The following is a 25,593-nucleotide window of genomic DNA, read 5'->3' as shown; positions in this document are numbered from 1 at the left end:
TGGTTTTCGTGCCCATGTTGTAGCCCTCACCCTGTATCCTAGTCCTGTCCCTGGTACTTCAGTGTCTGTGTCTTTCTGTTCCCAGCCACCCCCTTATGACAATACCAGGCAGTGCATCAGGCATTCACAACTCCCTGAGTAAAAAAACTTACCCTTCACATCCACTTTGAAACTAGCCTCTCTCACCTTCAATGCTTGCCCTCTGGTGTTCGACATTTCTATCCTGAGAAAAAGATTCTCCCTGTCTACTCTGTCTTTGCCTCTCATAATCATATAAACCTCTATCAGATCTCTCCTCAGCCTCCACTGCTCCAGAGAAAACAACCCGTTTGTCCAGCCTCTCATGATAGCACATGCCCTCTAAACCAGGCAGCATCCTGATAAAGCTCCTCTGCACCCTCTCCAAAGCCTCAACGTCCTTCCTATAGTGGGGCGGCCAGAAATGTATGCAATACTCCAGCTGGGACCTAACCAGAGTTCTATAAAGTTAAGGGGTTATATTGCAACTTTATAGAACTCTGGTTAGGTCCCAGCTGGAGTATTGCATACATAACGAAGGAGAGTGAATTGATTCTAGTCATCCTGGCTAATATTTATCGCTCAGAGCATCTTGTGCATACAAATTGCTGGAGGAACTCGGCAGGTCAGGCAGCATCTATAGAAAGAAACAAAGAGTCGACGTTTCGGGTCGAGACCCTTCAACAGGATCGAAACGCCGACTCCTTGTTCCTCTTCATAAATGCTGCCTGATCTGCTGAATTCCTCCACCATGTTGTGCGTGTTACTCTGCATTTCCAGCATCTGCAGAATCCCTTGTGTTTATCATCTAGTTCATGTCGCTTTTCTGTTTGTGGGAGCTTACTGCATGGAAATGAGCCATCGCCTTTTCTACAATTCTTTGTAAAGCACTTTGGCTAGTCTTCCCACTCAGCAGATTGGGGCTAAAGTTCCCGCGTATTGGTTGAAGTCATTTCACACACGGCTTAAGACCCATTGGATTTTGGAGGTGGCGGTTACGGAGAGCCCAAGAACGGAGCCTCGGTGAGGAGGGAGGGAATTGGGACAACCTCACCCTCCGCAGACCAGTTTGGAAATGGAGCGGCGAGCAGCTCTTCTCGAGGGCAGGAAACGGCTCCACTCCTGGGACACGGAGCTAAGGGGTTAAAGGGAGCCCTCAAATTTGTCGGCTCCACTCCTGGGCCACGGAGCTAAAAGGGTTAAAGGGAGCCCCAACTTTGGTAAACTCCTTCGATCCATCCCCTCGCCGGACTTAGAACGCTTTGCAGAGGACTGAGAAATTTTGTATGATCTCGTAAGAGACTCCGGCGCAAAGGGGAAAGAGCAGCGGCGTCCGCAGTCCACAGTCCACATTCTGAGCTCCGAGCGGTCCTGTCTAATTCAGTCTGATTGCCAGAATCCCCCGAGAGAGAGAGAGAGAGAGAGATGTCGGAATGGTCGGCACCTTTACAATCGTCGTGCTTGGTTCCCCTGGAGTGGGTAAAACGGCCATAATCCGGCAATTTCTTTACAACGATTTCAGTCAAGTGTACACCCCCACAACTCGCAAGTACGTTCACAGACCCTCGGTGATCCTGGATGATACCATGTACGACTTGAAGATCGTGGATATGCCGCACATCCCAGCTTTTCCAACGACCGGCGCTCAGGTAAGGAAGAAACAGCTTGCGCTTTCCCCCCATCTCTCACTGTGATCGTTATTCCCTCAAACTTCTCACCTTCTCCGCCAATTGGGCTTTTACCGGTTTCGCCCCAAGTTTTGTTTTTAATCCTGGAGTAAGGGAAATGCGAGAAGAACCTGGTAACCCGTGCGGTGAACGTCCACCGGTTTATGGAACAGATCGAACAATTTCCATCTGATTTAGTCTGTGTATATCACGAAATGATTTTGAGTAAAATCTACTTGATGCGACTGCCATTAAATATAAACAAAAGGAAGGGCGGTTGATTCGTGGTTTGACTCGAGTGACTGTCAGACAAAACCCGGGTGGGAGTGAATTTTTATCTCTGGCGGGGAATTGCGTACTCTTGCCTTTCTAGTCGATGTTCGGACGCTACATTGTCATCCCCTATCGTGGGGGGAGAAAAAGATTATAATAGCATTTTTTGAAGTGAGTCCAATATACATCGTCTATTGGGTTTATCTGGTGGAAACTGAGAGTTATTATCAGCTCCATTAAGTTTATGAAGGCAAAACATCTGTCACGGAAAACGAGATACAGTGAATAACCTTTAGGTCCCCTCTATCACGGGGACTGCAGATGTGATATGTGATGGTTAAACTGTTCAGTGGCCACTTTATTAGGTACACCTGCTTGGTAATGCAAACATCTAAGCAGACAACCGTGTGGCAGCCGTTCAGTGCAAAATAAAAACGCGTGCAGACCTGGTCAAGAGGTTCGGTTGTTGTTCAGACCAAACATTAGAATGGGGAAGAACAGTGATCTTAGTGACTGTGACTGTGGAATGATTGTTGGTGCCAGACAGGGTGGTTTGAGTATCTCAGAAAGTACTGACCTCCTGGGATGTTCACACGCAAGTCTCTAGAGCAGAGTTTCCGACCTGGGGGCCACGGACCTCTTGCTTAATGGTATTGGTATTGGTCCATTGGTCCTTGGCATAAAAAACACCGGTTGGGAACCCCTGCACTAGAGTTTACAGAGAAAAAAAAACAAAAACTAAAATCCAGTGGGCGGCAGTTCTGTGGGCAAAGTTGCCTTGCTAATGAGGGAGGTCAGAGGAGAATGGCCAGACTGGTTCAAGCTGACAGGAAGGCAACCGTAACTAGAGTCACCACGTGTTGCAGAAGAGCATCTCTGAACACACAACATGCCAAAGCTTGGAGTGGACGGGCTACAGCAGCAGGAGACCAGAACACACACTGTGTGGCCACATTATTAGGTACAGGAGGGACCTAATAAAGTCTCTACTGATTTCAAGTGCTAGTAAATTGGTCAAGATACTTACACAAAGTTTAATTTTCGTTTATCATCTTGCTCACATAGCACGGTGTACTGGGGCTCTGTACACACTTTTCTGAAGGAGCCACTGCTTAATTCTCCAGTGAAGAGTAAACTGAGCTCATCAGGGGGATTTAAGATTACAAAAAGGGTTCAGGAGATGCCTACAGTGAGAAGTAATACCAATGACTACAAACTTCTGGGAGTAGTAATGTGTCTAGGGCATGAATAATAAGGTCCTAGGGAGAACAGAGGAACTTTGAAGTTTAAGTCTATGGATAACGTAGCCAGGAAGGCCTATAGAATACTGGTCTTCACTAGAAGGTGCACTGAATACTGAAGAGAGAAGTTATGCTCCAACTTTATAAGATCTTGGTCAGAACTCGGCTGGAGTATCATGTGCAGTTCTGGTCACCATGCTTTAGAAATGATGTGACAGCAGGGCAAAGGAGTTTCACCAGGGTGTTTTCTGAGACAGGGCAGTTCAGTTATAAGGAGAGATAGGAGGAGGTATGGCTGTTTTCTCTTGAGCAGAGGACAAGTTAGGAGGGTTAAGTTTAAAGGCATCTGTTAGTCTTGCGAGACCATGGATCTGCGCCTGGAAAGTCTTCACTCTCCAGGGCGCAGGCCTGGGCAAGACTGTATGGAAGACCAGCAGTTGCCCATGCTGCAAGTCTCCCCTCTCCACGACACCAATGTTGTCCAAGGGAAGGGCGTTAGGACCCATACAGCTTGGCACCGGTGTCGTCGCAGAGCAATGTGTGATTAAGTGCCTTGCTCAAGGACACAACACGTTGCCTCAGCTGGGGCTCGAACTCACGACCTTCAGGTCACTAGTCCAATGCCTTAACCACTTGGCCACATGCCCACACATGAGGGTTAAGAGGGTTAAGACAATTGAGAATGACCGATTAACCGGTACGACTTTGGACTGTGGGAGGAAACCAGAGCACCTGGAGGAAACCCACGTGGTCATGGGGAGAACATACAAACTGCTTACAGGCAGTGGCGGGAAGTGAACCCGGGTTGGCTGTACTATAAAGTGTCATGCTAACCTCTACGCTACCTGTATGAGGTAGACAAAATTCTCTGTTGTACAAGTAGGCAAGGCTGCAAGAAACCTTTCCCCATATCAGAGAAAGATAAAACTAGAGGACTGCAATTTAGAGTGAAGGGTAAGAGATTTAGAGGGAACATGAAGGGGTCCTTCTTCACCCTGAAAGTGACCAGGACTTGAGAAGTTTCTGTGCTGTTGTGCTCTATGACTCCATGGTCATTGCCTGGAATGCACTGCTTGAGAGAATGGTTGAAGTTGAGTACCAGACAGTATTTAAAAGGTATCTAGATGAGCTGCTGAATTGTCCAGGTGTAAAAGGCAATGGACCAACCACTGGGAGATGGGATTGCTACAGAAGGATGCCAGCTGATCCACATGGATGAGTTGTGTCAAATGGCTTGTTTCGATGATGTATCTTTCTTTGACTCTAAATATAAAATAGGCTTTAATAAACACAGAGATTTGTATTGTGTGCAGTTTTGCTCTCCAAATTTGAGGAAGGACATTCTAGCTATTGAGGGAGTGCAGCATAGGGTCACGAGGTTAATTCCTGGGATGGCAGGACTGTCATATGTTGAAAGATTGGAGCGACTGGGCTTGTACACACTGGAATTTAGAAGGCTGACAGGGGATCTGATTGAAACATATAAGATTATTAAGGGATTGGACAAGCTAGAGGCAGGAAACATGTTCCTGATGTTGGGGGAGTCCAGAACCAGAGGCCACAGTTTAAGAATAAGGGGTAGACCATTTAGAATGGAGTTGAGGAAAAACTTTTTCACACAGAGGGTTGTGGTTCTGTGGAATGCTCTGCCTCAGAAGGCAGTGGAGGCCAATTCTCTGGATTCTAAAGAGCTCTTAAAGATAGCGGAGTGAAGGGATATGAGGAGAAGGCAGGAAAAGGGTACTGATTGTGGATGATCAGCCATGATCACAGTGAATGCAGTGCTGGCTCGAAGGGCTGAATGGCCTACTCCTGCACCTATTGTCTATTGTCTATTTCAGGCAACATCTCTTTATCCAGAGAATGGTGAGACTACTGAAGGCGCAAACGCAAAGCAGTTGCGACAATTAGCATAAATCAACATGAGGAGAAAGGAAAAGCAGGCTTTGGTGATGAGGTTTGATACATAGGAGTGATGGGAGGCTCAAATGGAGCATGAATGCCAGCAATAACCAATTGGGTTGATTGGCTTGCTTCTAAGCAGTTAGTTACTTGTTCATAATTCTAAGAATTACTGTCAAAAGTGGGAATGTTTTTGCCCCAAAAGTACTAACTCAGTCCCTTCACAACGTGATAAAGAAATTACAAGATATTTGAAAAGCTGAACCGTTAGCAAATAAATCTACCTGGAAACCGCATCAGTGCAGCCAATTGGAATATGCCATTACTAATGCTAAATCGCTCATCAGACAGCTAATAAGCAACTCCTATCTCTGCAACTTTATTGGTCTGACTGTGCAGTTAAAAGCATTTTTGTGTGATGGCTCAGCTGAAAGTGTGGAACGTCTGTTGTGTGCTCAAGGCCTTGGATGGCTTCAACACAATGTGTTTAATTTTTCTGCCTTGTGCAAATAAAGATGTTGACAGTGTTGTTTATGGTAGTTTATGGTACCTTTATGTTAGAAATTTTCACCAGCTCTCAGCCACATAATCTGCTTGTTCCTGTTGTGAAGTGTAAAAGGAAAATGGGCCTGTGCTAATGAAATATTCTGGAAGGAGAACAGTATTTTGCATTGTAATATTAAGTATTAAAACACACACACAATCGAATATTAGTGTTGAATTGGGGTGTTTTAGTTGCTTGCTTGTAATATTACCTGACATTAATAAATACAGTTAAAGAGCATGGAAGTAATCAGACATTTTGCAAAAAAAAATATTATTATTCACTACGTGTGTCTCTTTTCACATATCTTACAGAGTCATACAGTGACACAGAACAAAACCCAGCTCTTCTGCCCAAAATCGTCCAGGCTGACCAAAGAGCCTGCCTAAAATAATCCCATTTGTCCGCGTTTGGGCCCCATATCTTCCTTCGGGATATCTTCAAGGAGCGATGCCTCAAAAAGACGGCATCGATCATTAAGGACCCCCACCACCCGGGACATGCCCTCTTCTCATTGCTACCACCAGGGAGGAGGTACAGAAGCCTGAAGGCACACACTCAATGATTCAGGAACAGCTTCTTCCCCTCTGCCATACGATTCCTAATTGGACATTGAACCCATGAACACTACCTCACTTTCTTTCCTCTTTTGCACTATTTAATTAACTTTTCAAATATATATATTTACTGTAGTTTATGCAGTTTTCTATTATTATGTATTGCATTGTACTGCTGCTGAAAGTCAACAAATCTCACAACACATGCCAGTGATTTTTAAACCAGATTCTGAACTATTCCTAGCCTATATTTATCCAGATGTCTTATTATTTTAACTGCCTCACCTATCTTTCTGGCAGCTACTCCATTTATGTGCAGCACTCTGTGATATGGTTGCCTCTTGTGTTCCTTTTAAATCTTTTCCCTCTCAGCTTAAAAGCAATACCCTCTACTCTTTTGTTCCTTTCCTTGTGTGTGTTCGCCCTATATATGCCCCGAAAAATTTTATACACCCCTCAGTCTCCTACTTTCCGAGGAATGTAGTTCTAGCTTGCCCAACCTCTCTCTGTAACTCATTCTTCAAATCCTGGCAACATCCAGGTCATTCTGAAGAATGAGGGGTGACACCATTGAAACCTACTGAATGTTGAAAGGCCTCAATAGAGTGGATGTGGAGAGGATGTTTCCTATGCTGGGGGAGTCTAAGACCAGAGGACACGGCCTCTGAATAGAGGGGCGTCCATTTAGTCCTCTTTCGCTGCAAAGTGGTGAATCTGGAATTCATTCCCACAGGTGGCTGTGGAGGCCAAGTCATTGGGTATGTTTAGGGCAGAGGTTGATAGCTCCTTGATTAGTCAGGGCATGAAGGAATATGGGGAGAAGGCAGGAGATCGGAGCTGAGAGGGAAAATGGATCAGCCATGATGAAATGGCAGAGCAGACTCGATGGGCCAGATGGCCTAATTCTGCTCCTATATCTTATGGTCTAAATCTTTTTTGTACTCTCTCCATCTTAACAACAGGGTGACCAGAAGTGTACCATGAGACAAACAAGCCTACCACCCCACCTGCCTCCTCGTCCATCTCATAATTCTCCATAACCTCCGCCATCTCCAATGGGGTTCCACCACCAAACACATCTTTCCCTCCACCCCCCCCTCACTTTCTGCTTTCTGCATGGATCGCTCCCTACGCCACTTCCTTCTCTACTCGTCCCTTCCCACTGACCTCCCTTGTAAGCAAAACAAGTGCTACACCTCCTCCCTCACTACCATTCAGGGCCCTAAACAGTCCCTCCAGGTAAGGCGACACTCCACCTGTGAGTCTGTTGGGGTCCTCTGCTATATCTGGTGCTCCCGGTGTGGCCTCCTGTATATTGGTGAGACCCGACGTAGATTGGGAGACTGCTTTGCCGAGCACCTAGGTGAGATTTCCCAGTGGCCACCGATTTTAATTCCACCTCTCATTCCCATTCCGACATGTCAGTCCACTGCCGTGGATGAGGCCACACTCAGGTTGGAGGAGCAACAACACCTTGTATTCCGTTTGGGGAGCCTCCAACCTGATGGCACGATTTCTTGAACTTCTGGTAATGGCCTACCCACCATTCCCCATCCCCATTCCCCTGTCCTACCTTATCTCCTTACTTGCCCATCACTTCCCTCTGGTGCTCCTCCCCCTTTTCTTTCTTCTATGACCTTCTGTCCTCTCCTGTCAGATTCCCCCTTCTCTAGCCCTTTATCTCTTTCACCAATCAACTTTATTGCACCCCTTCCCCCCCCAGTTTCACCTATCACCTACTGCCTTGTATTTCTTCCTCCCCTCTCCCCACCTTCTTACCCCAACTTCTCACCCTTTTTCTCCAGCCCTGGTGAAGATTCTCGGCCTGAAACGTCGACTGTACTCTTTTCCACAGATGCTGCCTGGCCTGCTGAGTTCCTCCAGCATTTTGTGTGTGTTGCTAGGAGACCAAGAGCAATGCATTTTGTGGATCATAAACCAACATTGTACCTTGTGGGACTTCATTCCACTGGCTTTCTCAAAAGCCTGGCAGCCGGAAAAAATGGTGATGAGTATTCCCACGTAGATTTGCATAAAAACCACTGTTAGTTCAGCATTATCTATTCAAGTTTAGAAATGGAATACTAACTACCTCTTCACTATTCAATTGCAGAAGTAGTTTAATGGCACTTGACTCTAGGTATTATTGCAGAAAGGATGTTTTCTGCTCGCAAGATGATTATGGATTTTTTTTTACACGTTCTGGTTTTCAAAAGCTTAGAATAATAGAAACACAATTAAGCTATGGGCAAGATCAAGTTGATCATGGGAAGATTTGTCCATTTTAAACAGTCCTTAGTAATACAGTGATTCCGTGTCTGTAATTTTCTAAGGTTATTGTTCACATGTGCTTTAAGTTACCACAAAATTATTTATTTATTGATTGATATACAACATGGAACAGGCTCTTCAAGCTGCGCCACCCAGCAACTCCTCAATTTAATGAGCCTAATCACGGGACAATTTGCGATGACCAATTAACCTACCAACCGGTACGTCTGTGGTTTTGACTTCCAGTAAGATGATGGTGCATATACATGCAGCGGCGTCTCAGGGAGCTAAACAAAGGTGCTTTTCTCTTTGCTAAATGTGCTTTTATACATACTATGACTAGTCTTGACTCGATAACTACGTGTACAACGCATCTACCTCATCAGTGAGCTGCTCATTGTTCAGAGCAGCCAGCTGGGGTGTTGTAAGAGCTGGCCGGCGGTTCAGTCTCAGAGAGTCAGGTCGGGCCAAGAGAGTCAAGTTTGGCCGTCGGGCTGAGGAAGGCGAGTCGGCCATTGGGCCGAGGGGGGGTCAATTCAGACCGTCAGGCCGAGAGAGTGGAGTCCGCCTGTTGGGCCAAGGGAGTCGAATTGGGCCATCAGGCTGCAGGGGGAGCTGGACTGGGTTCGGAAGAGTTGGCCATGCTGCTGCCTGCTACTCGGAGGCACTGGAGTTGGAGCCTTCCCACTGGCACGAAGGCAGCGTGTAGCGAAACTGCGAGTGACTGCCTCGGACGTTCCTTTTGGACAGTGATTGCTGCAGTCCAGCCTCCCTTGTTTGGTGGAAAGACAGGCGGCGAGGCAGCAATGTCACCTCGGTTGTAGCGAGGACTTGGCCCCAAGCCGAGGGCTTGAATTGTAGCGTGGCGTCCAGGCTTGGCTGGGGTTAGCCTCTCCTGCCGGTGCTCCCCTACAGCGTGGGATCGGTGGAATTACAGGCTGGACTGCCGGGAACCATCAACCTGTGGGATTCGTTGCTCAGGGTCCTGGACTAAAAATGTGTTTCCTGATGTGACCATGTCCTTTTTTTCCTTTCTCGCTATTTTGAATGCACTGTGTGCTTTTGCACCTTTGGCCCCAGAGGGACGCTGTCTCGTTCAGCTGTAAGCATGTAAGGTTTGAATGAAAATTAAACTTGATTTGATCTGGACTTTGGGAGGAAACTGGAGCTCCTGGAGGAAACCCACAGGGTCACGGGGAGAACGTATAAACTCCTTACAGACAACGGCAGGATTTGAACCCGGGTCACCTGTACTGTAAAGGGTTGTGCTAACCACTACGCTACCGTGCTATTAAACTAGCAAGAGTGCAGAAAAAATTTACCAGGATGATGCCTGGGCTTGGGGGCCCTGAGTGATCGCGTGGACTTGGACTTTATTCACTGGAACGTAGGATCGAGGGATGACCTGATAGCGGAATTTTTGATCATGAGGGGCAGAGACAGGGAAAAAACATGTTGTCTTTCTCTCAAGGAGGTGGTGCAAAGATCAAAAGGGCAGATGTTTAAGATTAGAGGTGAGAGGTTTGGAGGGACATCGGAGACACGAGATTCAAAGTACATTTATTATCAAAGTACATATGCAGTTTACAACCCTGAGATTCTTCCCACAGACAGCCAGGAAACGAGGAAACAATGGAATCCGTCAAAGAAAAACACCAATCCCCAAAGCACAAACAAAAAATGATCAATAAACACAGAGTTTAGAAACACCAACCCACAAAGTCATCAAAAGTGTCCAGGCAGCTAAGTTCACTTCAATCTAGAGCGATGTTGTTCGTTACCTGCAGGCTACTCCAGTCAAAATCGGACAAAAAAAAGAGCGATCAGAAACCACAAACACATCATAACGTGAACTACAGAGTCCAATCCGCAAACCCCGTCGATTAAATGTTGCCCGAGGCCCAGAACTCTGACACCATCTTCCAACAGCATTGGACGAGAGAGAGAGAGAGAGAGAGAGAGAGACCGTTCAAACGCAGGGACCTTCCTCCATCAGCATCGAGTGAGAGGGAAAGAGGGGTGTTGTGTATTTGGAATGAGTTGAGGCTGGCAGATTAACAACATTTAAAAGGCAGATAGTTGAGCGCATGGATAGGAGAGGTTTGGACAGCTGAGAGCCTAACGCAAGCTGGTGGTACTAGCTCGCTGGGCAATATTTGGATGAGTTGGGCAGCAGGACCAGTTCCATATACACTCAGTGGCCACTTTATTAGATACCTCCTGTACCTAATAAAGTAGCTGCAGAGTGTTTGTTTGTGGTCTTCTGCTACTGTGCTCCATCCACTTCAAGGTTCAATATGTTGTGCGTTCAGAGGTGCTTTTCAGCACACCACTGTTGTAACAGTGGTTATTTGAGTTACTGTCACCTTCCTGTCAGCTTGAAGCAGCCTGACCGTTGTCCTCTGATTTCTCTCAATTGACAAGGCGCTCACTGGGTGTTCTTTGCTTTTTTCACCCCTCCCTGTAAACTCCAGAGACTGCTGTGTGTGAAAGTCCCAGGAGACCAGCAGATTCTGAGATGCTCAAACCACCCCATCTGGCACCAAAAATCATTCCATGGTCAAAGTCACTTGAATCACATTTCTCCCCCATTCTGATGTTTGGTCAGAACAACAATGGAACCTCTTGACCATGTCTGCATGCTTTTATGCTTTATGTTGCAGTCACATGATTGATTAGATATTTGCATTAATGAGCAGGCATAGCTAATAAAGTGACCACTAAGTATAGCATGAATCTATGAGTGGCATATTTTAGTGATATTCTACAATTCTACCTTCCCGTGTTAGGATAAGCAGTATTACAGAGGTGTTACTGGTGGTAAAATGATGCTTGCAGTTCCTGCAGCTCATCTCCATTTGATCAATTTTGGTGCTTTTTTTTATTCCCACTACATTATTTGTTTTTGTTTTCCTGCTCTGTTGGAATTCATTTTTTTTCCCTGAAAGAGCTAACAGTGTGTTCTGATTGCTGCAATTCATGTGGACAACAGCGATTGTAAAATGAAGAATTTTCTTTGACAAAAAAGGAGCATAGCTCCTTCTCTACGTATTTTTGCATTTATTACAGCCATGTAATGGATTTAATTAAACAACGATTTCGGTGCCTTTATACTAAAGTGACGCTAAATCTCCCTGTGTCCCGGGAGCTCAGTGATTATTTTATTCTTCAATGGCATTTGATTGAACTCTTTTCTCTACCATAAATATCAAATCCTGCCTCTACACTATCCCCTGATGTATAATGGATTTCCAGGAGGTTTGATGTAGCTTATTGGTCTTGGTGTGTGAACAAGGAAAGAATGCCTTGAAACTGACCATTTATGTTGAAACTCTAATGGTAAGCTGGCATTATGCGAATACTGTAACAGCTTAAGAAGCCTCCGAGGGGAAGCCACGTTATCTTAAAAGGCATTCATTTGGATGATTGATTTTTACTCTGAATGACATTGCATGCATCTAGAACCTAACATTAATGAAATGAAATATTTTGCAGGGATTATGTTCTATCATCAGAAATAATGGTATTCATTGAATACCAGACATGGATACCCGCCCATGTGGTCTCTCTCAGTTACAGCTGCTGTGCCACATTCGAGCTACTGGAACAATCAGAATTATGAAAGCAGATGATAGCTAATCCAATGACATGATAGATTGATTTTTTCTTAAAACCAACATCATCCAATACTCTCAGCACTGTCAAAATCAAAATGTTAAATACTTAGTAAATCTCTTTGGTACTTAAAAGTTATAAAACAAAAAGGATCTATTAAGCTCGCTGTCTGTCCTATATAAATTGAATTGCAAGCCACTTCTATGACCTAACTCTTCCATTACCCGACTCATCATTATGCGCCTTGTTGTATGACGTGGGGGATCAAGGTCTTTCCATGACCACCCTCATCCTTGGCTGATTTTTCTACAGAAGTGGTTTGCCACCACCTTTTTTGTGGGCAGCGTCCTTACAGGGCGGGTGATCCCAGCCGTTATCAATAACCCAGCCTGTTGTCAGTGCTCACATAACCAGGACTTGTGATGTGCACCAGCTGCTGATGCGACCATCCACCATTTGCTTCCGTGGCTTCACGTGACCCTGATCGGGGGGCTAAGCAGGTGCTACACCTTGCCTAAGAGTGACCTGCAGGCTAGCGGAGTGGAGGAGTGCCTTACACCTCCTTTGGCAGAGATGTATTTCCACCCCGCCACCCAATAATCTGAATATTCCCCATTTTATAAGAATATCTGCTTTTTTCTAAAAAGATAGCATGCCATTTCTTGACCTCAACATCTTGACATTGTAAAGCATTCCATAACGTAAATATTTCAGATTAAAGAAAAATCACTGTTCCTCTCCTTTCTCAAAGGAAAGAAATGTCATGGGTTGTAAACCAAGCTGGCAATTTGCTATTACCTCTTTTACGCAATTACTCAATGACGGGGTTCACCCTCATATTTTCTATATTTATTAATTAAAAGTCTTATCTGAATAATCTGGTGACAATAGCCCTAGCATCTTAAGTCTCTAGCTTCATTTGTCGATGAATTGTCCTAGTGAATCTATACAGTGCCTATAATGTGGCCTGAACATCACAATTTCTGCAATGTATTGTAGTATTTGATCTTCACATTCCTTATTAAATACATACTCCCTCCAAAATATGCAATATGGTCATGTTAACAACAAAGTTTTCTTCAATGGTTTATTGGCTATTAGTCTAAAACTTGAAATATATTGCTTTGAATACTCAGTCTCATAGGCTTCCAGATTTTGATCCACTTATTTGAGATCTTATCATTCCCAAAACGTATAATGTTGAGTGTATTTAACCTAACTCTCAAATTCCTTTTCCCTCCAACCACTGGTGTTGTATGACAAATTAATTGCTGTACAAAATTGTGGATTTTTCATATTCTTAAATTGAATCTGATTATTGCACTCAAATAATTTCAGGTTGATGAACTGGCCTGCTGAGTTTTGCCAACCATTTCGGTTTTCTTCATTAGGTATTGCTTCTTCTTCACTCTGTTTCTTCCGATCTGTTTGAACTGATACCATGAACTAATCTATTTTGTTCCCTATGAAACCCTACTACACACAGAAGAAACGCACTGTGCATCGCATGCCGTAGATTTAGTGCTTACAAAAGAAGGATAATTGTTTGATTTTATGAAACAATCTAAATCTCCAGTCAAACACAAAGCAACATGGAACACACCGTGGAACAGATGAATTCTCAGTAAGCAGTTTGCATCTTCTCCCCGTGACCACGTATTCCTCCCACAGTCTGAAGTTGGTAGGCTAATTGGTCATTGTAAATTGTCCTCGATTAGACTAGCGTTAAATCAGAGGTTGCAGGGCTCAAAGGGCTGGAAAGAGTGATTCCACGCGGTATCTCAACAAATCAATAAGGAGCAGGAGCAGAATCATTTAATACGATTATGGCTCAGATTTATATACCCAGTCCTCCTCCCCACTAACCTTTAACCCCTAATGGATTTCAATTCTTTCTGTTTCTGCCTTTAAAATATTCAAAGACTTTACTTCTTTGAGGAAGAGAAGTTTCAAAGACTTGTAGCCCTTTGAGAAAAATTTCCATTTGAAGTGGTGGACCTGTTAATTTTAAACATGGTTCCAGAGACAGCTACCCATTCCAATTCCAGTCAAACTCTCACAATCATTAGGATTATACATCCTTTGTAATTCATCATTGCATGGGATATAACAGTTACACGTCAGATGTGTCTTCTTGGCTTTGATACAGAGCGGAGACAGACGGGACCCAACAGTACTTGCCCAGTTGGATGTGACAAAGTTCATAAATCTTTGGGTACAGGTTGGATCAAGTTCATCCAGCTCTTGGAGGGTGCGTTTACACATCACCCTTGGTTGGCTTCATTGCTGGCTAGTGACGTGTGTGCTGTCTTCAGAGGAGACGCTGTATGTTACTGGAGAAGCCAGGAGGGAACCTGCATTAACCGAGGGTTGGCAGGGGTCTGATTGGAGAAGGTGGGTAAAGGGCACAATCTGGGACCCACAGAAGCTACCCTGAATCTGGGGTATCAGATAGACCTATGTCCTTGGCCACACATTGGAGCAGTCCTGGTTGTGTTGGGTTTTATTTTCACACTCCAGCAGACCGACACTTGTGAAGTAAGCACTGACTCTTAGGAAGGAGGCTAGCAAAATGCTATTCCTTTATTATGTTCTTTTTCTTCATCTGTGATCATGGTCACGAGCATATTAAAGTAAAGCTCATAACATCTACTGAGAAAAATTACGCCTCACTAATAAAGTTAGGCACTTTGTTCATGCCCTATCACAGTTACCAATACTTCTAAATGTATCAGTTCTATTTCTGCTTCCCCTTTGATTTTTACGAGGAGACAGAAGAACATTCAAATTTCTAAGTATATTTACTATCAAAGTATGTATACATGATACAACCTTGAGATTTGTCTCCTAACAGGCAGCCACGACGCAAAGAAACCCAAATAAAACCCCATTTTTTAAAAAAAGACTGTCAAACACCCAATGTGCAGAGAGGTAAAAAAAAATTATGCAAACAATAAATGCAAGCAAATCGTATTCTGAACTGAAGTTCACAGAGACAGTCTTGTCCATAGACCCTCGGTTCAGCACAGAGTGGAGCAGCAAACTGGAACAGCCCATCCCTTGCCTCCAATCCTATCACCCTGACCTTTTCAATCTGGCCCGGTGCTTAAATCGTCCAAACGTCTGGTTCAGTTGCTTTGATATACTTTAGGGCCTGGACCCTGCTGCCACGAGTTGGCCTGTACCCAGCCTTTCTGATTCAGGACAGGTCTATGGTTAATATAAACATCTTTTCAAATTATCACTCCTGATTTCCTTTGAAGAGTAAGTATTTATTCCCAGAAATTACCTTTGCCTAATAATTATACACAGTGGTGGTCCTATATTTTAAAAAATCCAGTGTTCTTTATACTGGCCACTTGTGATCCCAACCTCCTTCCTGATTCTGGGAGATTAAGATGCAGAAAACTCGGTGTTCAACTGTTGCTAAGGAAAAGGTTGCATCAAAAGTCAAAGCAATTACCTCTTGGGTCTCATGGGACAGCTCTCAGATATTATCAGAAAATGATATATGAGCTCTTGCCACATAAATTTTACCCAGTGATTAAAATTAGGTACAAAAGAATCAGCAATCTGTATCACTCTTGGAGCTACAGCACAGAAGTAGACCCTGTAGCCCATCTAGTTCATGCCAAAACCATTTTAAACTATTTCCATCAGCCTGCACCGACACCATAGCCCTCCATACCCCTACCATCCATGTACCCGTTCAAACTTCTGTTAAATATTGAAATCAAAATCACATCCACCACTTGTGCTGCCAGCTCATTCTCCACTTACCACCCTGTGAGTGAAGAAGTTTCCCCTCATGTTCCCCTTAAACTTCTTACCTTTCACCCTTAACCCATGACCTCCAGTGGTTGTCCCACCCAACCTCAGTGGAAAAAGCCTGCTTGCATTTTCCCTATCTATACCCCTCATAATTTTGTATACCTCCATCAAACCTCCCCTCAATCTTCTATGTTGTAGGGTATTACTGGTGTTAAATGTAAATCTGCACAATTAACAACTGTACCCAGAATAAATTTCAGATTAGCTTGGACAACTGCATTTTAGGGTTGTTTTTAAGTCCTCCCAACTGTGGAAGTGGTGATTTGAATTTGTGCAATGAATTCACAATGTTAATACAGATTTTCAGGTTTTTGGCTAAATCCATAGATATAGGAGCAGAATTAGGCCACTTGGCCCATCAAATCTGCTCCGCCATTTCAACATGGCTGATCCATTTTCCCTCTCAGCCCCAATCTCCTGCCTTCTCCCCGTATCCCTTCACGCGCTGACTAATCAAGAATCTATCAACCTTTGCCTTAAATATGCCCAATGAGTTGGCCTCCACAGCCACCTGTGGCAACAAATTCCACAGATTTACCAACTTCTGGCTAAAGAAATTCCTCCATATCGTCATTCTAAATGGACGTCCCTCTATTCTGAGGCTGTGTCCTCTGGTTTTACACTCCCCCACCATAGGAATCATCCTCTCTACATCCACACTATCAAGACCTTTGAACATTCAATAGGTTTCAATGAGATCACCCCTTCATTCTTCAGAAGGGGCGAAATGGTTACAAGTAGCCAGAATATACTGTGGCTATACGAACTGGCTATAGGGTGTGTAACTTTGGACACCCTTGTACATTTGCCTCACTGTTCCCCCTGCCCTCACTTGCACACAATAACTTTGCCTCCAAACATTTCCTATGGACTTGTTGATCCATGGTCTCCTCTTGTGCCAAGATGAGGCCACCCGTGGGGTGGACGAGCAGCACCTTGTATTCCAACTGGGTAGCTTCTAACCTGATGGCATGAATATCAATTTTTCCTTTCTGTTTAAAAAAATATTCCTCCTCTCCCCTTCCCACTCTGACCATTTACCTCTTCTCACCTGCCTATCACTTCCCTTGCGTTCCCCCCTTCCCTTTCTCCTATTGTCCACTCTCCCCTTCTATCAGATTCCTTCTCTCCAGCCCTTGACCTTTCCCACCCGCCTGGCTTCACCTGTCACCTTCCAGCTACCCTCCTTCCCCCTCCCTCCACCTTTTCACTCTGGCATCTTCCCCTTTCCTTCTCGGTCCTGAAGAAGGGACTTGGCCCAAAACGCGGACTGGTTATGCATTTCCACAGCTGCTGCCTGACCTGCTGAGTTCCTCCAGCGTTTTGTGTGTGTGTTGCTTTTTATTCCTTTGGCCCAATCAATAATTATTGAAGTGCTAGTACAGATCCTTGGATAACATAATTTGTCAAATTTCATAAAGCAGAATTTCAGTTCCCTTGTTATTGGTTAATTATCAATGCATAAAGACATTACTCAATACGAACATACAGTTAATTATCTGTGATTTTTAAAAAAGATCTTATTAAATGCCTCATGAAAATCAACACAGGAAATGCCCATGGGTATTCACTGATTTATTTATTTACAGTGCGAAATATGCCCTCTGGCCCTTTGAACCATGTTGCCTAGCAACCCCTGATTTAACCCTAGCCTAATCACGGGACAATTTACAATAACCAATTAACCTATCGACCAGTCTTTGGACTGTGGGAGGAAACCAGAGCACCCAGAGGAAACCCACGCAGTCACAGGAAGATTGTACAGACTCCTTACAGGCAGCGACGGGAATTGAACCCGGGTTGCTAGGACTGTAAAGCGTTGTGCTAACCACTAGGCTAACATGCATGGTCTATCATGGCAGTTGTCCTGGTGGAGAAACCCACTGTTACCAGACATGGTGGCCCTTCCTGTCATTGTTTTTGATTGGGCTACGCTTGCATTCTGAGTAATTCAGAAGTCTGGTTGATTATTTGCTTAATAGAGTGCAAATTCGGCCATGACGGAAGGGGAGTTAAGACGATAAGACATAGGAGCAGAATTAGGCCACTCGGGCCATCGAGCCTGCCCCACCATTTCATCATGGCTGATTTATTATCCCTCTTAACCCCATTCTCCTGCCTTGTCCCCATAACCTTCAACACCCTTATTAATGAAGAACCTATTAGCCTCTGCTTTGACGTGGTCTCCACAGTCGTCTGCGGCAATGAATTAACCAAATAAATTGTCGCTAAAAGGCTGACGTTAAGAATGGAAGCGACATAACTATCCAAGTCGGGGAGCCCAACTAATGTCCTTTGGGGGAGGGGGGTCCACTGTGTCATGCGGGCTTGCCACACATGTTACCCCAGAGCCAGAGAATGGGGTTGACTCTTCATTGCTTTTGAAATGGCTCAGAGAACCACTGAGGGGCAATAAACTCTGGCTTTGTCAAGAATACCCAGGTCCGGAGAAAAATAACCCACCCTTAACTCCACTAACACCCCCCCCCCCGCCTTGCCTAATGTTAAAATGTACTTCTTCCACTCTTAACGAGGAACAAAGAAAATGGATCAGCACAACATTGTGGGCCGAAGGGCCTGTAACTTGCTGTAGTGTCTATGTTTAGAACAGGAACAGGACCTTGCGGCCGCAAAGTTGTGCTGAACCACCTAAAAAGCAAATCAAAAACACCGAAACACTGGTCCCACCTTCATCAAGTCTCTATCCCTCCATCTTTCTTACATCCGTCTGCCTGTCAGAACGCCTCGCAAAAGCCTCGAATGTATTTGCTTCTACCACCACACCAAGTAGCGCATTCCAGGCATTAACCACTCTCTGAGTGAAGAACTTAATCCTCACGTCCTCCTTTGAACCTACCCCCCCCCCCCCACACTCACCTTCAATCCATGCCCTCTGGAATTTGACATTTCAACTCTGGGGAAACAGATATTCGCTGTCCACTTTTTCTTCTGCATTTTGGGTGACTCAGATAACGTCCAATTGTTCTGTACTGCCAGACCTACTCCCAGCTCTTCCCCCTGCCGCCGCTTCTTTATTTTTATCACTTTGATTCAGGGGAAACTCCGCAAGTGCTTAATAAATGGCCAACAAGTCCCCGACCAGCTTTATCACCGCCCGCAATACGGAAGGAAGCACTTGATAAATTCGGCCGCTGATGTTCAGTTCCCCGCAGCCACATCGGCGAGTGAGGGGTCTTTATGCGTACACTTCCAGTCAAAATGTGTTTCGGGCATTCCTCGCAGCCCCACCCTGCGACCCTCTCTATAACATTAACGTTCCGTTGGTGACTGGGGTGGGGTGGAGTGCGTTGTAGAGGCGAGTGAAACAGCACTTAAGTGGCCGGCAACCTCGGTACTAATAGACCGTGACAAGCTTGCTTTCTGCTGACGGAAGGACAGGCAGGCACTCTCAAAGGAAAGAGCAAACTTAGCGTCAACAAAATTAAAAATACTTAATATTTTTATTGTGCGTCAGCTTGCAATTGGTTGTTTCTAATTGCTTCGTTAAAAGTAGAGAAAGCCAGTGATAAGGAATGTGTGAAAGGGCTAAAGTCGACTCACTTTGTCCGTTTTTTTTATTTTGGAGGAGTGGTCCGACTCGAGGTGCAGAGGGATCCGAAATGCGAACGCGTACGTCCTCGTCTACGACATCTGCTGTTTCGATAGTTTCGAGTATGTCAAAATGATTCGGCAGCAGATCGCAGAAGTTAGGTAAGCAGTGTGCTCCTCTGGACTGACCTTTCATACTGGAGGCTCCCTAGACCCAGTCCACCCGTGTCTCTGTGAGTTAATCCAATAATTAAATACTGCAAATCTGACAGAGAATAGAAACTTAAAGTTATCGGCTGTTAATTGATAAAGAGCCGTTTAAAATCTGGTCCATTCAGAAAACTCTTTCAGCAACTTTTTTTTTCCCGGTCCTGTCTCGGCCATCGACTGTTTACTCTTTTCCATAGATGTTGCCTGGCCTGCTGAGTTCTTCCAGCATTTTGAATGTGTGTGCGTTGCTTGGATTTCCAGCATCTGCAGATTTTCTTGTGCTTTTGGCAACTTAATTGCCAATAAGTTCTACTTCTGCTTAAGCTGCTGAGTTGCTGACGGATCAGCAGTAACGTGCATTCACCATGGTCTTAGAGCTCTATTTTACAATGTCAAACTCTACACCACAAACTGGGTGACCGCAAACACGAAAAAATCTGCAGGTGCTGGAAATCCAGAGCAACGCACACAAAATGCTGAAGGAACTCAGCAGGATCTATGGAAAAGAGTAAACAGTCGATGCCTGGAGCGGAAACCCTTCCTCAGGCTCGGGTCCTCTGGATCTGCGGTGGTTTAGTTGCCGAGAGTTGCCCATTTCTCGCCAGCCGCTGACAGCGCCGTTCTGAAACTGGCCACGAGGGGGCGAAATCGAGTCATGAGAAGTTCCCTGGGCTTTCTCTTTCGGTAGTTACCTTACAGTACTCCATATGGAAAAGTCAAAAGAGTACTACTGGGCCTTCGGTGCAACGAGACCACGTTGACATTCAGTGATTGTGCACCAATCCCATTTTACTCTCATCGGCCTCTCTAACTTCTACCACTCAGCTGCAAGCTTGGGTGTATCTACAGTCGCCAGTTAATCTGCTAACCCGCACGACATTGAGAGTACCCGTATCGTGTTAAGTGCAATCGAGCAGAATGTAGGATGCATCCTTTAGCACTGGGGTTATGGGAAATAGAAGTTCAGAGTTCACAGTGCCATAGAGATCTGCTCCTGGGCCAGACGAGCCCCTTAGATCCAGGCTGGGCGTGGCCCCACGAATAAAAGTTGTTCTCTTTCATGTCCTTGGAGAAGAACAAAATAATGGCACAACGCTGCAGGGCAGTGACAATAAGAAGCTGAATGTGAATGAGAATCATAAATTTTATAAGTAATTTCCTTCCATGTCACTCTGTAGCTGTAATTGAATGTAGGAGTAAGATTGCAAATGACGCAAAAATTGGTGCAGTTACGGATGACAAGAAGGTTGTCTGCAGCAGAATGTAGATTGGATGGAGAGACCATTGGCAGTAGTTGGCTAGATACTGGGGAATGTTATTGAACGGGGGATCTTGGGGGTTCAACTATATTCTTCACTGGAAGAGACAACAGAGGTAGATAAGGTGGTGAAGCATACTTGTCTTCATGGGCTAGAGCACAGAACATAAAGCTAGGAGTTTTCACTCAGAGGATACTTTATTAGGTAGAGTGGAGCCCACTGTGCTCTTCTGCTGTTGTAGCCCATCTACTTTAAGGCTCATTGTGTTGTACATTCAGAGATGCTCTTCTCCATGATGCTGCTGTAACATGTGGCTATTTGAGTTACTGTCACCTTGAACCAGTCTGACCATTCTCTTCTAATCTCTCTCATTAACAAGGTATTTTCACCCACAGAACTGTTGCTCACTAGATATTTCATGTTTTTGGCAGCATCCTCTGTGAACTCTAGAGACCGTAGTGCATGAAAATCCCAGGAGATCAACAGTTTCTGAGATACTCAAACCACCCCATCTGGCACCAGCAATCATTCCACAAAGTCACAAATATCACATTTTTGTGATGTTTGGTTTGAACAACTGAGCCTCTTGACCGTGTCTGTATGCTTTTACGCATTGTGTTGCAGCCACATGATTGGCTGATTAGATATTTGCATTAACGAGCTGATGTACCTAACGAGCGTATGTTGCAACTTTACAACTACTGGTTAGACTACTCTTGGAAAATGGAATGCACATTGTAGGAAGGGTATGGTGGCACTGGAGAGAAGGCAAAGGAGATTCACAAAGCTGGTTCCTGGATGAGAAGACTTGGATGGGGAAAGATTTGATAGGCTGGGTTGTTTCCCTTGGAGGAAGGGAGGCAGAGGCATGACCTGTTAGAGGTATATAACACTACAGAGAGGCACAGGTGGAATGTACTGTAAGAATCTTTGTTTTCCCTGGTAGGAGTATTGCAGATACCAAGTATCTGCATTGTATTGGGTTGCACAATTAGTTAGCTATATGGATGGGGGTGTGGTAAAAACAAAGTGCTTAGTTATGCATTGCATTCATGCTCCCCACCGGGGAAGGGATACTAATGACTATCCCCGTTAGTATAGAGGTTAGTATCCCCACCTGTCACACAGGAGACCAGGGTTCAATTCCCCGACGGAGAGCCACAGGTATCAAAAACATAAGGGCATAGGTTTAGGATAAAAGGAAGGAGTTTTATAAAGGGATTTGAGGAGATTCCTTTGGAGTGATTCATAGCTAGAACGCACCACCAGAGGAGGTGGTGGAAACATATACAATTACTATGTTGAAGAGATGGTTAATTAGGCAAGGCATAGGGTATGGAGCGTAGGGTGTGGGCAAATAGATTAGTGTAGATGCACATAATAGCTGGCGTAAACTTGGTTGGCCACAGCAGCCCTTTTCTGTGCTATATGGTTCTGTAACACTATGTTGTGTTTGCTTGCTTTTTGTTTGATGACACCTACTTTCCTTATCACCAGGATGGTTCCATTATCCATCACAGCAGATCATTCAAAAGGGTTCCAACCGCTTGCTCCACCTACACTGCCTGCTCTAATTCTGCTGATGAGGGAGTACACCCAGAAGTTGCCAAAGGTTATTCTGCAATTCTTGCCCAATCGAAATTGCAAACTGACATCACTTTGCCCAAGTGATTGGTATTTTTGTGATCAGAGGCATTGATAAATGTCCTGTAGATCCCATTGAAAACAAGGTTATTCATTCCTAGCTAATAACACAATTTACTGATTTTTCTAAAGTTGTACTCAGAATCTATTTAACATGACATACTAGGTATAAATTGACAGCTTGAATGACAGGACCATGTAACCCATGGGATTTCAACAGTTGTGGTGCATTTTCCATTAATAAATTCTTACCTGTTTCGGAAAAAAACAATATTGTCAACTTTACTACAGGCAAGTAACTTCCCCTCCTTCTACCAAGGAAACTGATGGTCTAACTGGTACTCTGTCTGCACTTCTTGTTGCTTTGGTAAAGCAGCTAATGTAATCAAAGACCCCACACAGGCTGGCCGCTCTCTTCTCTCCTTCCCACTGGGCAGAAAATACACAGGCCTGAAAGCACATATCATCAGGCTCAAGAACAACTTATGGGCTGCCATCATAAGACGATTGAACGGTCCCCTAGAATGATAAAATGGACTCTTAAACTTCCACGCTTATTATGACCCTGTACCTTATTGTCTACCTGTACTGCACTCTGTTACTGTGACACTTCACTCTGCATTCTTTTACTGTTTGGTTTACACCTCAATGCACTGTTGTTATGAAGTTATTTATATGAGTAGAATGCAAGACAAATCTTTCTCCCTTGTATGTGACAATAATAAACTAATTTTTTTAATTTTTCAAAAATAATTGAGGTACAGCACGTGCCCTTCTCTCCTCCCAGCAATCCCTCAATTACAATGAATAATTAACTGACCAACTGGGACTGGGTGAGGAAACTGGAGCATCTGGAGGAAACCAGCAAAGCCAAAGGGAGATTGTACAAACTCCTTACAGGCAACAGTGGGAATTGAACCCCGGTCACCTGCATTTTAAAGCATTGTGCTAACCACTACACTACCGTGCCACCAACTTAACTTCCAGGGCTGCACAGGATCTGGGAAATGGTTACATATTCCCTGCGAAATGGGAATCCCCCTAATCAGGTCCCTTAAGTTCCTTCACCCAAAGTGGAACATCTTCCATACAAATCCCAGTGGTTACTTGACCAGCATCAAGGCCCCAAGCCCAAACGTTTACAGATCAAATCCATGACCAAGTGGCTCTTCCAAACAATTACAGGTGAACAGAGCCAATGCTTCTAGTTACTTGAAAAGAAAGTCAAGGTGTTCTGATTAACATTTATCCCCAACAGATATCTTTTAAAATTGTTGTTTTGGGAATGTTTATTAAATTCAATGTTAAAATTTGGCTGAATGCAAGTCATTGCCTGTAAAGAAAGTCAGAACATTCAGAGGATATAAAAGGTGCTGTGTTATCATTGTTAATTAATGGCTTTTTTTGTGGGAAGGATGCAGAGTTGTATATGAATACATTAGAACATTACAGCACAGTACAGACCCTTCAGCCAACTTAACTTAATCACTCATCCTATATTGGCCTCCATTTTCTATCATTCATATAGCTACAGACGTTTCTTAAATGTCCCTAATGTATCTGCCTCTACCATCACCCTGGCTGGGTATTCCATGCACCCTCCACTCATAATGTCATAGAAAAGTACAGCACAGAAACAGGCCCTTCAGCCCATCTAGTCTGTGCTGAACCATTTAAACTGCCTACTCCCATCGACCTGCACTGGGATCATTGTCCTCCCTATCCGTGTACCCATCCAAATGTCTCCTAAACCTTGAAATCAACCCCACTTGTGCTGGCAGACTCTCACGACCCTCTGAGTGAAGAAGTTTCCCCTCATGTTCCCCTTAAAATTTTCACCTTTCACCTTTCACCGTGACCTAGGGTTGTAGTCCCACCCAACTGTAGCAGGAAAAAGGCTGCTTGTATTTACCCTATCGATACTACTCATACAATTGTGTACAGTATAACCTCTATCAAATCTCCCCTCAATGTTTTACATTCTTTGGAATAAAGCCCTAACCTATTCAGTCTTTCCTTATAACTCAGGTCCTCCAGTCCTGGCAACATCCTTGTAAATTTTCTCTGTACTCTTTCACTCTTATTTACATCTTTCCTGCAGGTAGGTGACCAAAACTGGACACAATACTCCGAATTAGGGCTCGCCAGCTCCGTCTAAAAATTGATCTTTAAGGTTAAACCCATCAGATTTCAGCATCTTCGTGTAGACAGTGACCTGATAAAGATTATGGCAGTATTATTCAAGAAGCTAGAATCACATCCATAAAGCAAGGCTATTTCTCAAAAGGAATTTCAGCCATCAAATCTCAGCTAGTGCTCAATTAATGCAACAGCTTTTGAGAGCTGTGATAACAAGAGGTCTTAGACCACCGATTGCCAACCTTCGAAATTTCGGGCTGGGACCTTTCATCAGGGTCTCAGCCTGAAATCTTGACTGTTTTACTCTTTTCCATAGATGTAGCTTGGCCTGCTCAGTTCCCCCAGCATTTTGTGTGTGTGTTGCTTTGGGTTTTCGGCATCTGCAGATTTTCTTGTTTTGTTGTTCCCAACCTTTTTTATGCCATGGACTGCAGGTTGAGAACCCCTGTCGTTGCATTTACTAATTTCTGATGATTTGCCAGGGTGCCGAACACAAAGCATGTACCAATTATCGTTGTTGGAAATAAGAGGGACCTACAAAAGCAGCGTTTCACTCCACGGAGGAGTACAAGTGTCTTGGTGAAGAAGATGTGGAAATGTGGCTACATCGAGTGTTCGGCTAGATACAACTGGCATATCTTACTTCTCTTTAAAGAGCTCCTGAGCAGCAGTGTGGGCCAAAGCTGTAAACACATCCACCCATCTATCTGCATCCAAGGGGCACTCCAAAGGAACAGATGCACTGTCATGTAACTCTGTGGTTGTACGTATTTCCCGTTTCTTATACTGAATCAGCATAATCGTTCTGTAGTTTTCATGAACTTATTTAAGGACAAAAAAGAAAATTGTAGAATAAAGAAAATATTTTTCATA

General features: G+C 44.3%; 1 protein-coding gene and 1 long non-coding RNA gene across 3 annotated transcripts in view; one reads left to right on the top strand and one right to left on the bottom strand.

Annotated features, from left to right (window-relative positions):
• The window catches only part of LOC140190863 (uncharacterized), a 96,924-nt gene extending 77,632 nt beyond the window's left edge, over positions 1–19,292 (bottom strand). Inside the window, exon 1 of the long non-coding RNA XR_011883698.1 lies at positions 18,797–19,292. This is a non-coding gene — a long non-coding RNA (uncharacterized lncRNA). The remainder of the gene's footprint in view (positions 1–18,796) is intronic.
• Positions 1,131–25,591, top strand: rasl10a (RAS-like, family 10, member A). 2 transcript variants are annotated; one of them, XM_072247761.1, is made up of 3 exons: positions 1,131–1,667; positions 19,506–19,630; positions 22,435–22,803. In XM_072247761.1, exons 1-3 carry the CDS (start codon positions 1,452–1,454, stop codon positions 22,634–22,636), a joined length of 543 nt encoding a protein of 180 aa, XP_072103862.1. In that variant the 5' UTR covers positions 1,131–1,451; the 3' UTR covers positions 22,637–22,803. The 2 variants fall into 2 exon arrangements, with proteins under 2 accessions (XP_072103862.1, XP_072103861.1); XM_072247760.1 differs by lacking the exon at positions 22,435–22,803 and adding an exon at positions 25,203–25,591 and having other exon boundaries at positions 1,134–1,667.
• Positions 25,592–25,593: the final 2 nt, after the last annotated feature.

Source organism: Mobula birostris, chromosome 31 (assembly GCF_030028105.1).
Source record: "Mobula birostris isolate sMobBir1 chromosome 31, sMobBir1.hap1, whole genome shotgun sequence".
Lineage (NCBI taxonomy): Eukaryota > Metazoa > Chordata > Chondrichthyes > Myliobatiformes > Myliobatidae > Mobula > Mobula birostris.
This window is presented reverse-complemented; position numbering and strand designations above follow the sequence as displayed.